Source organism: Gorilla gorilla, chromosome 8, assembly GCF_029281585.2.
Source record: "Gorilla gorilla gorilla isolate KB3781 chromosome 8, NHGRI_mGorGor1-v2.1_pri, whole genome shotgun sequence".
In the NCBI taxonomy this organism is placed as follows: domain Eukaryota; kingdom Metazoa; phylum Chordata; class Mammalia; order Primates; family Hominidae; genus Gorilla; species Gorilla gorilla.
The window spans coordinates 30,633,400-30,650,738 of NC_073232.2; the positions used below are offsets into that span (position 1 = coordinate 30,633,400).

The 17,339-nt window shown below is 38.6% G+C and overlaps 1 protein-coding gene across 24 annotated transcripts in view; it reads left to right on the forward strand.

The window, feature by feature from the left end:
* MLLT10 (MLLT10 histone lysine methyltransferase DOT1L cofactor) overlaps nucleotides 1-17,339 on the forward strand; it is a 213,084-nt gene that overhangs the window by 116,101 nt on the left and 79,644 nt on the right. For all 24 annotated transcript variants that reach the window (XM_055353859.2, XM_055353868.2, XM_063709702.1 and 21 more), the window contains one exon: nucleotides 11,974-12,069. In XM_055353859.2, the coding sequence (XP_055209834.1) occupies nucleotides 11,974-12,069 (96 nt within the window). Of the gene's footprint in view, nucleotides 1-11,973; nucleotides 12,070-17,339 lie in introns of those variants that run through there.

Consider the following 17,339-nt stretch of genomic DNA (forward strand, 5'->3'; position numbering starts at 1 on the left):
GCAGCATTATTTTCTTCTGGGTATTGGGGCAGAACCCCTTCTGAAATGGGGGTTTTGTGACCCACAATCAGACAAGGTAGGTCAGAGAATTTCTTTATGTCCAGCTCCATGATAGAAAAGTAGGGGAAGTTTAGAGCATATTTTTAGTTTTCATGGCCTGTCTTGGGGAGAAAAAGGAGGGCAGGAAAGGTCCGAAAGAGAGAGATTCTGTTTTCTGAGGCCTAAAGCACCCCATTATAACAAAGGACTGTCATTTCACCTTTGTTACTCTGCCGCTGTTCTGAAGCTGCATCAGGAACCAAGGAGAAAAGGCCAAATACTTTAACAAAAGATACGCCTGTTTTTTTAGTTACTTAAAAAATGGCAAGGACTTTGGGAGTTTTGACCCAGGGACTGTGGACAAAACCAATATATGTATACATATATATTATATATAATATCAAATATATAATATATTATATATTATATGATATATAATATATGATATATATGATATAATATATGATATGATATATATAATATATAATATATATTTATATAATATATAATATATGATATATTTATATATTATGTAATATATTTATATTATATATTATATAAATATATATTATATTGTATTATATATAATATATATGTATACATATATTGGTGTATATATTATATATAATATATATACACAGACGTGTGTGTGTATATATGTGTATATATATGTATATATCATAATATCACAGAAGTCTATCATTTGATCTTACTTGTAAAGTAGCTAATTAAGAGATGCAACTTCTGGGTCAAGAGATAGACAACTTATTACTTAGAGCAATAGCTATAACCAGAGTATCAGTAATTTTTGGTCATTTCCCAAGCCCAGTTCCCATAGGGCACTGCAAAGAAGGCCAGATAAAATCTGTTTGTGCTATGTGTTGCATTACAGGAGAGGAGCCCTGAGCTTAGGGCACCTGAATCTTTTGTAATAGACAGTAAGCATAGCTGACCTTTGCTTTCTGTCTTCTGAGGCTATTCACTATATGAGCAACCTTGAAAAGATAGTCCAGAATAATGGGTTGCCATTGCCTAACTCAAAAGACATGCAGAAATAAGAGAGACTTGTGTAGCATGGTTTCCTGACACATGAATAATTCTCAAATTATGATTGACTTTACACAATGTTTTTGATTCACAGCTAAGTCCAAAAGAGGTGTCCTTGATTGACAAACAAATTCTTCCAAATTGTGAATCAGGGACTTAGGTTTCTTCCATCTTGTGACTGCCTTCTTTAAAATGCTGCCTCTATGGCTTTAATGCTTATTTTTGTTATCCATGTAAAAGGAACCAGTGTGGATACTAGAAATTTGGGGCTATTAAGGACCAGGCCTAGAGGTGACACACATCATTTTCATTCAGACTACGTTGATTGGAACCCAGTGCACTGGCTGCATGTAACTGCAAAGGATGCTGGGAAATGTCTAGTTACATGCCAAATAAAAAGAAATGAGTTTGGCGAATAGGCTGTCTCTACCTCATTTTAGCCCATTCTTGTTAATTTGTATGTAATTACAGAGAATGACAGAAGACAGAGCATTTAAAAAATGAAAGTTAAAAAACAAAATCCCACTCCATATCTCACCATTGGGAAATAGCCATCACTTACTACTGAGTAAATATCACAGATTTTTTCTATGCATAGAGACATAGATACATACATAAAAAGGATAATTAGAGAAAAATTATTAAATGGAGTGAAACCTACTGATGTTTTAAACATCAAAGGCAGATTTATTTGACTATATAGAGGGAAAAGAAAGAGACCCTGTCTGTATAGAAAAACAACAGCAACAAAACATAGCTGAATGTGTGGTGCGTGCCTATAGTCACAGCTACTCTGGAGGCTGAGGTTGGAGGATGCCTTGAGCCTGGAGTTTGAGGCTGCAGTGAGCTATGATCATACCACTGCACAGCCTGGGTGGCAGAATGAGACCAAAAAAACTTTTTTCCCACCTTACCACAAGAAATATTATTTCCTCAAAGATACCTTTAAGTTTAATAATAGAAATTACAAAAGCAAACAAGACGTTGAAGAGGTAAGACTGTCTTTCTAGTTGGGGTGCTTTTAGCTCTAAGTGATGGAATACTCAAATCAGAGTGGCTGAAGCAATTGGAAATTTATTACTTCATGTAAGATCAGATGCTAGGCTTTTCTAAGATTGGTTAATTTAACAGTAGCCAATTCAGCTGTGGCAGAGCATTGTTGACTTTTATGTGATTTTTTTGGCTTTTGCAGTCATGGTTGCCAGGACACTGCAGTTGTTCTGAGGATCATGGTCTAACACTTGAGCATCTAAAGGCAGGAAGGGAATACCTCTTAAGAATGAGGGGAACAGCTAGAAAATTTCAATTTCTGGCCTGGTGCAGTGGCACACGCCTGTAATCCCAGCACTTTGGGAGGCCGAGGCGGGCAGATCACTTGAGGCCAGGAGTTTGAGACCAGCCTAGCCAACATGGTGAAACCCAGTCTCTACGAAAAATAACAAAAAATTAGCCAGACGTGGTGGCGGACGCCTGTAATCCCAGCTACACTGGAGGCTGAGGCAGGAGAATGGCTTGAACCCGGAGGCAGAGGTTGCAGTGAGCTGAAATCGTGCCATTGCACTCCAGTCTGGGCAACAAGAGCGAAACTCCGTTTAAAAAACAAAAAACAAAAAAACGAAGAAGTAGCCGGGCACGGTGGCTCATGCCTCTAATCCCAACACTTTGGGAGGCTGAGGCGGGCAGATTACCTGTGGTCAGGAGTTTAAGACCAGCCTGGCCAACATGGTGAAACCCCGTCTCTACTAAAAATACAAAAATTAGCTGGGTGTGGTGGCACATGCTGGTAATCCCAGGTACTCGGGAGGATGAGGCAGGAGAATTGCTTGAGCCGGGGAGACGGAAGTTGCAGTGAGCCAAGATTGAGCCACTGCACTCCAGCCTGGCCAACACAGCAAGACTCTGTCTGAAAAAAAAAAAAGAAAAAAAGAAAAATTTAACTTCTATTTTATTATCCTGATTGAAACCTATTCCAGGCCTAAAGCAGTCAGTGGCTAAAGAGAATCAATTTCTCTTAATTACCTTGGACTCATCCATGTTCACCTCTGGGCTGGGGAATAGATACACTTTTATGAGGACATGAGAAGGTGATCATGAATTTTCTTAAGAAATCAGGACTTTGTCAGCAGGAAAGATGTTTATGTCTAGTCACTATTTGGCAGACTTATGTTTTGTTTTAATTACATGTGTCAGATTTTATATTGAGCTCCTACAGTGAAGGCTGCTAGTATCCCTATAGTCATTTTGCTTTTCCTGATATCCAGGTTGTTTTTATTTTTATTTATTTATTTTTTATTTTTTTGAGACAGAATCTCACTCTGTCACCCAGGCTGGAGTGCAGTGGTGCAATCTCGGCTCACTGCAACCTCTGCCTCTCCAGTTCAAGCGATTCTCCTGCCTCAGCCTCTCGTGTAGCTGGGACTACTGGCACATGCCACCATGCCCAGCTAATTTCAGTATTTTTAGTAGAGATGGGATTTTACCATGTTGGCCAGGCTGGTCTCGAACTCCTGATCTCAAGTAATCTGCCCACCTCGGCCTTCCAAAGTACTGGGGTTACAGGTGTGAGCCACCTCGCCCTGCCAGGGTTGTTTGTTTTTGAAGACATTTCTATTTTTTCAGGTAGTGACATTCTCTTATGTAAACATAATCCTCATAGTTGTGTAGGTATTTGTTTTGTATTTAAATTCGTTAGCTGCTCACTGTTAGTCTTTTTACCACAGCTATTCCAGTAAGTTCATTGTTCCTCTTAAATTGGCTGAATTTTATTCACTTTTTTCAAGAATAAGTTCTTAGGACTTGTGTTCTCTGATTTCTTTCATAATGGAGAACATTTCCTTTTGCCTTAATTTTTGAACTGTATCTTGGCGGTATATAATATTGTTGGGTCACACTTTATTTCTTCTAAAAACTTAATGGTCCTGGAATATTGCTGTGGAGATGACTAACGACACCTCTCTCTCCCTGTATTCTACTAAGTTTAACTACAGTAAGTCTTGGTGCTACACAGTCTGTAACAGAATTGTTCAGAATTTTTTTTTTCCATTTTCATTTTGTGGAATTTTATGTTTGAATATACCTGCTGTTCCCCATTCATTGAATTCTCTGCTTCAGGGATACACGTTATCTTATGTTTGATTATCTCTGTTTTTTATACCTGTCAGATGTGGTCTGCCTGCTTTAGTATCTTTTTTAAAATTTGCATTACTGTGATTATTTCAAGCCTTTCTTTTAACACTTTAACAATTTTTGGCAATGTGTATTTTCCTTGCTGTTTCTATTTTGTTTACTAATTCTGTAATGATACTGTTTTAGTCTTAACCTTATTACTTTGGTTATCTCCCTTCTTACCTTTTCCTATTTTATCATCTCATTCTTGAGCTTTGTTTGAACTCATGTTATATTTTTTATTTGGCATGGGGACAGTTTTGAGAAATATCTTCATACTCAGTTATGTATGCTTCTAGGTTGTGATATTTGGCTATCTCATGCACATTAGACTCTGTATTATTTTTTGCCTGTAGTTTCTTTGCCATACAGTTTTTAAAATGTTGTTTATGCTTGGGAGGCTCGCTTTTGACACTTATTCCATTATAATTTGCGTAATTTTTTGAATATTTTCTCGTTTTTGAGACGATGGTTTAAGGGCTATGTATTTTGCATTTTTCTGAAGCGTGTGGGAATGAGGGGTGCAGTATAGAAGCTTGGGAGGAGGGGCGCAGTATAAGAGCTTGGCTTAGGGCAGTATGCACTTTTTGGTAGAACTCCAGGCTGGGCTCTCCTTTTTAACACAGTGCATTATTAAATGTCTTGCACCAGGTTCTATATATCTCAAGTGTTTGGGTGTATTTTAGTCTTATGGGGAATACCCTAGGATTCTATTTTATTTTTTATTTTAATTGTAATTTTTTGAGACACAGTCTCACTCTGTCCCCCAAGCTGGAGTGCAGTGGCATGATCATGGCTCACTGCAGCCTCCACCTCTTGGGTCCTCCGCCTCAACCTCCCAGTAGCTAAGACTACAAATTTGCACCACCACACCCAACTCATTTTTTTGCTTTTTGTGGAGATAGGTTCTCATTGTGTTGCCCAGGCTGATGTCCAACTCCTGGCCTCAAGTGATTCTCTCACCTAGGCCTCCCAAAGCACTAGAATTACAGAGGAGAGCCACTGCACTGGGCCCCCTAGGATTTTATGTAATTAGTTCTTAGCCTTGATTCTTTACTTCCAGTTAGCACCTCTTCACTTTTCTTCCTCTCGCCTTCAGTTTTTCCTGTTTCTTCCCTGAAGCTAGTACTACTCTTTAGGCAGAAAAAGTAGTTTAGTAGGTAGGAACATATAAAATCACCTCTCTTCAGATTTGGGACTTTCGGTTATATTCTCAGAATTTTTGGGAATTAAGGGGTAGGATTAAGAGCTGAATCCTGTAGCTCAGTCTAGGGCAATTTCTACTATAGAATCTAGTTTACTCCTTGACAGTTTTTGTTTAATGCATGAATATCTGCCCCTGCTTCCCATTTTGGTTGCTTTTGGGAATCATTTGGTTGGTTGGTTTTTAACTGGTTTCTGTTCATTTGTTTTCTACATTGGGAAAATCTGTGATGTGATTTCAGCTTTCTCTTAAGCATTTTAAGATCCATGTTTACTTAAAATTTGTTTGCTTTATATTTGTAATGATATTTTGTGTTATTTGAATATAGGCACTCTTACTAGAAATTTATTCTATTTCAGTGTAAAGAATTGAGTCATATTAAAATAACTCACATGTTCTTTTTCTTTATGTTATGCCTAAATATTAATTTCTAGTATTGGGCTTTCTGATGAACTTGTCGTGATGATTAGTGATAATGAAATTCTTTCTTATATGTTAGCAAATCTTTTTAATAATTTACTGTAGAGTTTTCCTGAGAGGTAACTTCAAGCTCAGTATTGCATTCTTTGTAAAATTCACTTTCTGATTTGTCCCAGACATTTCTGTCTATGGTTCACAGATTACATACGTACTCTTCAAAACTCTGAATTCCTCTTGGCCTTAAGATATGAACTTACAAGTATTATCTTCACTGCTCCTTTAAATAGTCCTATACCTGTTCTAGTTTGAAAACTGAAACATTGGACCTGTCTCTTGGTTGTTTGTCTTGCACTAAACTTAAGTTAAAAACTCCTGCATAGGCTGGGTGTGGTGGCTCACCCCTGTAATCCCAGCACTTTGGGAGGCTGAGGCAGGCAGATCACTTGAGGTCCGGAGTTCGAGACCAGCCTGGCCAACATGATGAAATCCTGTCTCTACTAAAAATACAAAAGTTAGCCAGACATGGTGGTACACACCTGTAATCCCAGCTACGTGGATGGCTGTAGGCGTGATAATTGCTTGAACCTGGGAGGCGGAGGTTGCAGGGAGTTGAGATCACACCACCGCACTCCAGCCTGGCAACAGAGTGAGACTGTATCCCAAAAAAGAAAACAAAAACAAAAAAACCCCTCTCCTGTATAACTGTCTTTAGCTTCTTTACGGGGAAAGCAGTTCATTCTGGAACTACACCCAGTTTAACATTTAGGTTCATTACAGAGAGCAAATGCTGCTGCATTGATTTCCTTGAAACTATTTGGTAATCTTATTATTATAAACTTTTCTCTCCCTTTTGTTTCTGTCCTTTCTTTCTTTTTTTCCCCCTGCTCTTGATTTTCATCATGGGTGCCTTACCTACTTTCTTTAAATTTTGAAAACTTTTTTTTTTTTAGGTTTTGTTTATGTTTTTTGGGGGGGATAGATAAGAGTCTACCTTGTGCTTGTTTAAGCCATACCTTTCTGTAAAAAAAATAAATAGAATTTTTCTCACATGACTATTTTAAGGATGGAGATATCATGTGTATTCATAAAATATAAACTTTTACGGTTCTGATTTTGTATTGCTAATTATACATACTGATTCAACTGAGAGTGACGTTGGCTGTCTTGACCTAACAAGCAGTGAAGATAATACTTGTAAGTTCATATCTTCAGGCCAAGGGGAATTCACAGTTTTGAAGAGTACATATGTAATCTGTGAACTACACACAAAGCTCATCTGTTAACAGTTTTCCAAAATCTCTGACTATTCCTTTTTTTTTTTTTTTTTTTTTTTGAGACGGAGTCTCGCTCTGTCGCCCAGGCTGGAGTGCAGTGGCGTGATCTGGGCTCACTGCAAGCTCCGCCTCTCGAGTTGATGCCATTCTTCTGCCTCAGCCTCCTGAGTAGCTGGGAGTACAGGCGCCCGCCACCACGCCCGACTAATCTTTTGTATTTTTAGTAGAGAACGGGGTTTCACCGTCTTAGCCAGGATGGTCTCGATCTCCCGACCTCGTGATCCGCCCACCTCAGCTTCCCAAAGTGCTGGGATTACAGGCATGAGCCACTGCACCTGGCCATCTGTGACTTATTTTAATGGCCATTATATGCTTGCATAATGATTTTTTTTCAAGCACACCTCTGTTGTTGGACAAGTTGTTTTCATTTTTCTCCCCATTGCAAATAGAAGTATGATAAACTGTATTTAAATCTTTGTACACCTTGTTAGATGTGAAGTTACTAGGTCACATGGTATGAGTATTTTTATAGTTTCTAACTCTTGTTTTAAAAATTGTCAGCTTGGCTCAGTAGTGTGTGCCAATAGTCCCAGATATTTGGGAGGCTAAGGCAGAAGGATCCTTTGAGCCCAGGACTTCAAGGCCAGCCTGGGGAAAATAGCAAGACCCAGTCTCTTTAAGAACAAAAATAAGTGTTCTTTATATGTTTACATTTTCTCTAGTAATGTATGCAAGTGCTCATTTCCCTAGGCAGTTGTTAGATCTTGTCATTAAAAACAAAACCCAACAACTTTGGTCACTATATAGGAGAAAAATACTACCTTTAGTTGTTTTAATACTTGGGTTGCATGTTTCTGTTGCTGTTTACTGGCTCTTTTTTTTGGGGGGAGGGGATTGCCCAGTCATGTCCAATGGCGTATGTATTTTCTTATTTATTAAAAAATTTAAACAGAATTAAAATACAGAATTTTTAATTTTACTATCTTCCCAGTTTGGTTTTTGTTTTTTAATGATTTGTTTTTTTAATTTGCATAGCTAAGTCTGTGTTTTCCCTTTCTGTTTTTTTTATTTTTTGGGGGGGAGGTTAGAAAAGTCTTTCCTTCCTTAAAGTCAGATACTTTAAAAATACTTTCTAGCTGACTTTGATGTTATTTTAATTTTTATTTAACCCTTTAACCCATCTGGATTTTGTTTTATTTTGTCTAAGATATTTTCCCCTAAATTATTAACCAGTTCTAGTACCATTATTAAGTAATTTTAGTCTTTGTCTTCTGATTTGGAACCTCCTCTTTATCATATACTAAATTTTCATATATAATTGACTTTTCCTGGGTTTTCCCTTTCTTAATCTGTTTAAATCAACATATGTTTTTAGTGACAGTCATTAGATTTCTTTGATTCACATTTGATAGGCTGTTCATATGGATATAAGCCACGCACAGTGTGTTCCAATGAACACTTGTAATGCTCATTGCAGGATACATTTCTTGATGTATCACAGAGGACCAGAGTTCTTTATTGTTCCATGATTTGCTTTGTATGATTTTTTTACATCTCTATATTGTATGTTTTCACACATGTACATGTGTATTTTTTGCCTTTTACTCTCATTTGTTTTGCAAGTTGTTAGGGTTTGTTTACTTTTTTGTTATTCAGGATCATTCACCATTAAATTATCTCAGCTCTTATAACCTTGAAGAACAAAGCCCAGAATGGGAAGTAGAATATATAGAGTAAAGGAGGATAGAAAGGCTTCTTAATTATCTTTATAGGGAGAAAAACATTGATATAACACTTAAAGACCAGGATCATTTCAACTTCATAGACTAGAGTGTATAAATTTGTTATTTTGGTGTGTGTAGTTGCCCATTTTCATACTGCTATGAAGAAATACACAAGACTGGGTAATTTTATAGAAAAAGAGGTTTAATGGTCTCACAGTTGCACATGGCTGTGGAGGCCTCACAATTATGGCAGAAGGCGAAGGAGGAGTAAAGGCAAGTCTTACGTGGCGGCAGGCAGGAGACAATGTGCAGGGGATCTGCCCTTTATAAAACCATCAGCTCTCATGAGATTTATTCACTATCATGAGAACAGCACAGGAAAAACCCACCCCTATGATTCAATTACCTCCTACCAGGTCCCTCCCATGACACGTGGGGATTGTGGGATCCACAATTCAAGATGAGATTTGGGTGAAGACACAGCCAAACCATATCAATGTATTAACTTAGAAAAATCCTAATATTGTTACTTTTGTTTTTTTAAATAAATGGGGTCTCACTCTATGTCACCCAGGTTGGAGTGCAGTGGTATGATCACAGTTCACTGCAGCCTCAACCTTCCAGGCTCAAGCAATCCTCCCGCCTTGGCCCTCTTAGTAGCTGGGACCACAGGTTTACACCACCACACTTGGCTAATTTTTTATTTTTTTTGTAGAGATGGGGTCTCCCTGTGTTTCACAGGCTGGCCTTGAACTCCTTGGCTTAAGTGATCCTCCTGCCTTGGCTTCCCAAAGTGCCGGGATTACAGGTGTGAGCCAGTGTGCCTGGCCTGTATTGTTATTTTGTTTGTGCTTTCTTTAGCTCCCATGACCCAATCGTGTATTCTAGTCTGGTTTCAGTTACGCTGTTGCTTTAAACCACTCCACGACTTTTAGTGGCTTATTAAGCGGTGGGCTCAGCAGGGATGATTTATCTTTCTTCCATGTGGTATCTGTCGGGTTTACTCATGAGGATTCATTAAGCTGGTGGCTAGCTGGGTGTTCAGTGTTGGTCTTATTCACATGTCTGGCGCCAGGCGCTGCTGGCTATAGGCTAGAGTACCTCAGTTCACCCTGTGATGTCATTCTCCATTTGGCCTCTCTATGAGGAGAGTGTGGAATGATTCTTTACATGGTGGCTGATAACTGAGGTGGCAGAGGTGGAAGCCATGAAGACTTCTTAAACCTCCAGGTTCCTGAGCTTATACACCATCACTTCTGCCACATCCTGTTGAGTAACGCAAGTCGTAAGGTTAACCCAGGTTCAAGGGAGTGGAGAAGAGGATGTCTTAGGATGAGAAGAGCAGTGATAACCCGTTGCAGAGAATATGGCATGATGCTTTGGGGAGTCATTATCTGCCACAATCAAAATAACTTTAGGATAAAAATGTTTCCTAAAAAGTCTGAATTAGAAGCATTATTGGGTGGGAAGATAGCCGAGAACACTCTGGGCAACATAGTGAGACCCCTGTCTCTACAAAAAGTAAAATAAAAAATTAGCCTGTAGCCAGGCCTAGTGGCACATGCCTGTAGTCCCAGCTACTCGGGAGGCTGAGGCTGCAGTGAGCCAAAATCACACCACTGCACTCTCAAAAATAAAAAAAATACATATAAAAAAAAGCCTTGTGTGGTGGCATGTGCCTATAGTCCTGACTACTTGGGAGGCTGAGGTGAGAGGATTGCTGGAGCCTAGGAGGTTGAGGCTGTAGTGAGCTGTGATCGTACCACTGCACTCCAGCCTGAGTGACAGAGCGAGGCCCTGTTTCAAAAAGAAAAGAAAAGAGTATTATTATATTAATTTACATTTACTGTTGCTGAAGTACTGACAGTGCAGCCTGAAAATATCTTACGTACTTAGATCAGGAATTAAAAGCAGAAAAAATGGCAGTATTTTGGGGGTATTAAAGTAAAACATCTATCTTTAATTTGTATGCATTGTGTTCTGCTTGTATGTAAACCTTTTTAGGATGACAGAGATACCAATCTTTCATGACTTGAAAAGATTAAGGGCCCTCAATGGTCTGATTTAAGCTTCATGAGAAATAAACAAATTCGATGAACTCTTTAAATAGTAAATTTCACACCCAATACTGTTTCATAATGTAGTGATTCAAACAACAGAACATTTTGGTTAAAATTATCTAACATTAAGTTGGACTTCCAATATGTAATTAATTTTTTATTTTATTGAATTCCTTTTTATATTTAGCTCATCAGTTTTAGCACTTTATAGCACACCCCAACTTTATCTAAATTTTTTTGTTAGAGATAACTAATTCATCTATTTTTTTGAGTAAACCCAGGAAATAATTTTTTGCTGGAGTTTCTGTGCCTCTAGTTTCTGGAGAAATTCTCATGCATGGTAGAGGAAAATCTGGTACTGTTCAGATGTGAAGTGCTATGTAAACTTTAAAGTACTATTTTAAAATGTTCACAAAAGTATTTGGTGGTTTTTTTGTTTTGTTTTGTTTTTTTTGTTGAGACGGAGTCTCACACTGTTGCCCAGGCTCGGGTGCAGTGGCACGGTCTTGGCTCACCACAACCTCCGCCTCCTGGGTTCAAGCGATTCTCCTGCCTCAGCATCCTGAGTAGCTGGGATTACAGGTGCACACCACCATGCCCGGCTAATTTTTGTATTTTTAGTAGAGATGGGGTTTCACCGTGTTGGTCAGGCTGATCCTAAACTCCTGGCCTCGTGATCCGCCCGCTTCAGCTTCCCAAAGTGCTGGGATTACAGGTGTGAGCCACCATGCCCGGCCGTATTTGGTGTTTTTAAGGAGAAAAAGTGTATATTTTGCTGAATGTAAATGTAGCAAATAATTACAGACTTCAGTTGTTTATTAGTATTATTTTAGACTTATCAAGAATAAAAAAGCTGAACTTACCTAAAAAGAAACTCACACTAGTATTACTTGTTTATAAAACAACATGATGATCAGAGGAAGTGATTTTTGACAGAAGTATTTGTTAATATTTTAAATTACTAGTTATAAAAAAATCTCTGTTGCATATATGGGGTTATAGTTAAATTAAAATTGGATTTTACTTATATTCGTTTTTAGAAATATAAAGAGAAGGACAAACACAAACAGAAACACAAGAAGCAGCCAGAACCATCACCTGCATTGGTTCCATCCTTGACTGTTACTACAGAAAAAGTAAGTTTTAAGTATCATATTTTGTTTTATGTAATAAGTAGTTATTGTGCTGATTTTCACCTCTAAAAACTGTTTTCATTCCCTAACTTTTCCCAGCTTTTCAACCACGTATCAAGCACTTAGAATTCTCATTTCTTTTTTTTTTTTTTTTTTTTTGAGACGGAGTCTCGCTCTGTCACCCAGCCTGGAGTGCTGTGGCACAATCTCAGCTCACTGCAACCTCCACTTACCTGGTTCAAGTGATTCTTCTGCCTCAGACTCCCGAGTAGCTGGGACTACAGGCGCGTGCCACTGTGCCTGGCTAATTTTTTGTATCTTTAGTAGAGACGGGGTTTCACTGTGTTAGCCAGGATGGTCTCGATCTCCTGACCTTGTGATCCGCCCACCTCAGCCTCCCAAAGTGCTGGGATTACAGGCGAGAGCCACCGCTCCTGGCCTGAATTCTCATTTCTTACCTTATTCTACCTTCTGTTTATTCTGTGCTTGTCTCCAAAGCCTGTTGTTAAGTAAGGATAACAAGTGGGAACCATCATTGAGACAGAGAATTTTGGCTGTGGGTGGACTTCATTCATCTGAGATTTTGAATTCTGGCCTTGCCACTTACTGATTGAGTGTTTAGGTTAATTAACCTTGGTTAACTCAATTATATCATTTGTAAAGTGGGGGAAATTATTAATGAAATGGAATGACAGAATATGTGTAAAGCAATTAGAACAGTATTTGGTTCATAGTGAGAATTAGTAAATATTAAGTAGCATTAGGATTATTATCTCGTGGTTAATATGAAAACAGAGGGAGACTGGGACAGAATAAATAAGTTGGGAAATGCAGTAGGAGATGAGTCTAGGGTGAGGGACCCATTATGCAAAGCTGTATAAACCAGTGTAAGGACTTTGTGTTTAGTTTGATCGAAAAGTGAGCTACTGGAGGTTTCTGAATTGAGATGTAATGTGGTCTGACTTAGGTTTTGAAAGGACCTCTGGCTGCTTTGTTTTGGACAGGCTGTGGAAAGTCAGAATGGAAGCAGGGAGGCCATTAGCAAGGTATGCAATCATCCAGAGAGAGATGGTGGTAAAAATAGAGGTAGTGATAGGTGATCAAATTCTGAATACATACAAAGCCCACCTGACTTTCTTACAGATAAGTTAGAGGCATATGAGAAAGAGAGGATCCATGGATGATTCCAAAGATTTTGGGTCAGATCACTAGAAGGTATAGAGTCACTGTTAACAAAGAGGGGAAAGACTGTGGGCATAGCAGGTTGAGGGGAAAGAAAGGAATTCAGTTTGGGATGTGGTTTTAGTTTTCTGTTGCAGCTGAAATTACTACAATATATCAGTTTAAAACAACATAAACTTACTAGTCGTTCTGTAGGCCAGAAGTCTGGGTGGACTCAGCTGTTTCCTCTAATCAGGGTCTCTCAAGGCCAAAATCAAGGTGTTGGATGGTCTGGGTTCTTATCTGAAAGAATCTGTTTCTACCATTCGTCAGGTTATTGGCAGAATGAATCTGCTTGTGTGCTTGGTCAGGTTATTGGCAAAATTTGGTTCCTTGTGATTGGTTGTAGGACTGAGGTGCCCACTTCTTTGCTGCCTGTCAGGTGGGGGTCAGCCCTGGGCTTCTAGAGCCTCTTTTTTGTTTCCTTGTGCCATTGTCACATGATCCCCTCCATCTCATAGGTAGCAATGGCATGTTGAATTCCTCTTACACTTGGAATTTTTTTTTGCATCTCTTTTGCTTTTAGTTGGAGAAAGTTCTCTCTTTAAGCTCATGTGATTAGATTGGGTCTACCTGGAAAGTCCAAGATAACGTCCCTATTTTAAAATCCTTAAGTTTAATTACATCTGCAAAGCCCCTTTTGCCATGTAATATAACATATTCACAGGTTTCAGGGATTAGAATGTGGACATCTTGGTTGAGGGGTGCTATCCTGCCTACCACAGATATGTTGGCATTGAGATATATCTATTAATATTAGACATCTAAGTAGATATGCTGACTAGCCAGTTGGATAACTAGTCTGGTATTCAGAAAAGAGGTCTCAACTTTGGATATTAAATGTGGGAATTATATGCATATGGAGTTATTTAAAGCCACAAGACTGAATGATACCACTAAGGGAGAAGTGAGTGCAGGTAGAGAAATAGGCCTTAGGAGGCTCAGGACCTCCTGTGTCGCAAGATCTGGAAGAGGAGGTACAACCAACAAAGGAGACTGAGAAGAGGCTAGGGTTTGGAAGAAAACTAACAGGATGTGGTATGCTGGAAGCCAAGTTAAAGAAAGGTGGGGATAAGTGAACTGTGTCATATATTAAGGACTAGCCCTTTTAGTCATTTGGAGGTCATTACTGACCTTGAACAGTTTTAAAGTACTGATTGAGGCAAAAGCCTGATTGGAGTGCTTTATAGAGAGAATGGGGGAGAAAAGTCAGACAGTGTGTATAAATGAGGAGCTTTGCTATGAAGAGGAGCAGAAGAATGGATTAGGGAAGTGGAGATAATGAAGGGTATTTTAAAAATAAGATAAATAATAGGATGTTAGGTACACTAATAGGAATGATTCAGTAGAGAGGAGGAATAATGAAATGATAGAAAAGACAGAAATATTGCTACAGTGGTGTCCCCTAGAATATGAGAAGGGATGGGATTTTGGGGAAAATATCTTGTGATAAATCCAGACGTTTTTCGGTAAAGTAAGAAGCAATGCTTTTAGTTGTGAGATTTGAGGAGTGTTAGAGATTTGAGTGAAGAAAAAAAGGCATGAGATGGTTAACTATAATAATGCAAAAGAAAATTTCCACGATGTTTACTATGATTTCTGGGTAGTCACAGTGTTCCACCTGAAGGTTCATGGGCAAGACTTAAAGGTGAGGCAGATTTACACAGCTTTTTGTTTTTCTCTATTCTTGTCCATCTCTATGGACGTGGGCACAGAGTAGGGTTTCGTCAGGTTGTTATTTTACCATCTGAATATAGCGAATGAGTGAGGGTAAATGCCAGGGGGGTTATAATGATGAATCATTATATTTAAACCCAGTGGGTAGGGAAATGAGGACAATAGATGAGGGATAGTATATACTGGTTCATGATTTCTGGTGAAATTAAAGGATTGTTGAAGGCTGCGCATGGTGGCTCATGCCTGTAATTTCAGTACTTTGGGAGGCTGAGGCAGGAGGATTGCTTGAGCCCAGGAGTTTGAGACCAGCCTGGGCAACTCAGTAAGACCTCAAAGATTGTTGGAGTAGTAAAGAGTGAATTAGAAATATGAAGTGGTATTTAAGAGTAGGATATATGAAATGGAGATTATTGAGGGTTTGAGATTATTTAATCATATCAGAATCTAGGATGTGATCAGGGCATGAGGGGCTGCTGTAGGGCAGAAGACAAGATCATTGGAAGAGAGGCTGTCAAGGAACGGAGAGACTGGAGGTTATAAAAGATTGTCTAGATATATATTGAATTCTCTAAGAAGTAAAATAACAGTAGTGTTGAAGACTGACAGTAATGTAGGTACTAAGGTAGTGGTTGGCAAACTTTTTCTGTCAGGGGCTGAATACTAAGTATTTTAGGTTTTGTAGGCCATATTGGCTCTTTTTAATACTCAGACCTTTGTTGCTGTAGAACAGAGTAGCCATAGACAATTTGTAAACAAGCGGATGTGGCAGTGTTCCAGCAAAACTTTATTTATGGACACTGGAACTTAAATTTCATATAGTTTTCACGTGTTATGAAATAGTCTTCTTTTGATTTTTTTTAAAAAGCCATTTAAATGTATTAAAATCATTCTTAGCTGTTGAGCTATACAAAAACAGGTGGATGACTAGAGGGCCTGTAGTTTGCTGTATCCTACCCTAATGATGAGACCTAATGGTTGCTAATGTCTGGTGACTTGAGATTTTCTTGCTGAAAGGTTTTAGAGAGTTGTAGAATTAACATTGAGGAATGAGGAAACCTACCTCATCTCCATACCCAGTGATACAAGAGCTGTGGGAGCAAAGTAACGTTGAGATAGCTGCAGAGTAAACAGTGGGTTTCAGGGTCGATCTAAGTTTTTGTTGGAACAAGAATCAGAGGAGATGTTCAGAGAAAAGGATGGGGTACATTGCACCTTGTTCTCAGAGCACAGTGGAAGGCTTTCAGCTGTTGAAGGAGGGGTGGCAGGTGTGGACATAATAGGGGAGGTTCACAACCGTGTAGGGATGAGGCAGGTGAGGATGGACCAGGAGTCTTTTGATGACTGACATAAAAACAGGGAGAAAGTCATTATCCGATTGACCCTGGTAGACTTCAGGCAAATAAGATGAGGCCTTGAGTGTTTGAAGAGGTTGGGTAGAGAGGTAGTAAGGGCTTCTTCTTGATCCTGGTGGCTGGTAGAAGCCTTCAGTCATAGGTTCCTTTTTGGGGAATGGTGTCATTTTACGTTGGTTCACCACACTCTCATCTTCTCTTGATGGAAAGATAGGGATAGGTCAGGGAAAGAAAGGCTGTTTTACCTAGAACTTTAGGGTTCCTTCTAGACTATATGGATTTTTAAAAATTATTGATATATCATAGTTGTACATATTTTGGAGGTACATGTAATATTTTGATACATGTACACAATGTGTAGACTCCATGGTTGATGATGGTAGAGCACACTTAAATTGAAAGTCAAGGGAACTTTAATTCACTACTGTAATTTTTAAATGTCTGTATCATGTAGTGTTTGCACAGTTTTAACCTTAGTTTACCATCTCTTACTCCTTAGTAAAAAATTCCGTTTCATTTATTTCTTTATTAACTTAGATTATACTGCCTTATATTTTTTAGTGCACTTTTTCTGTGACTAACCTTTAACCCTTTTGCATATAAATGTTTTAAAACTAGAAATTAGCAACAAGTATCTACTTCAATATTATGTTATTAATGTGGTATCACTATCACCTTTTAAATATTGCAACTATAATTTACTAGTGTAATATTTTCACACAAATCTTTGGTAACGATGGTAGTGGACCACCGGTGATACATAAGCATTGTTCACTAAGATTGTTATCAGAGGGAGTAAAAGTGTAAGTGTCTTTTCCAGAAACCATAGCTCTTTGTTTCTGTGATTGGGGGATTTTGGTTCTTAGGTAAAAGATGATTAGATGGAACACATAGGATTCTGTGTCTGCAGGAACTTGATGTACGGAGTCCTTTAATATGACAAAACAAGTAGAGACAGCTTATGTTTTTAGGAAAGTGTGGTTACTCCCCTGATTTCCCCAATTTATAGTCTTTCTGAGCACT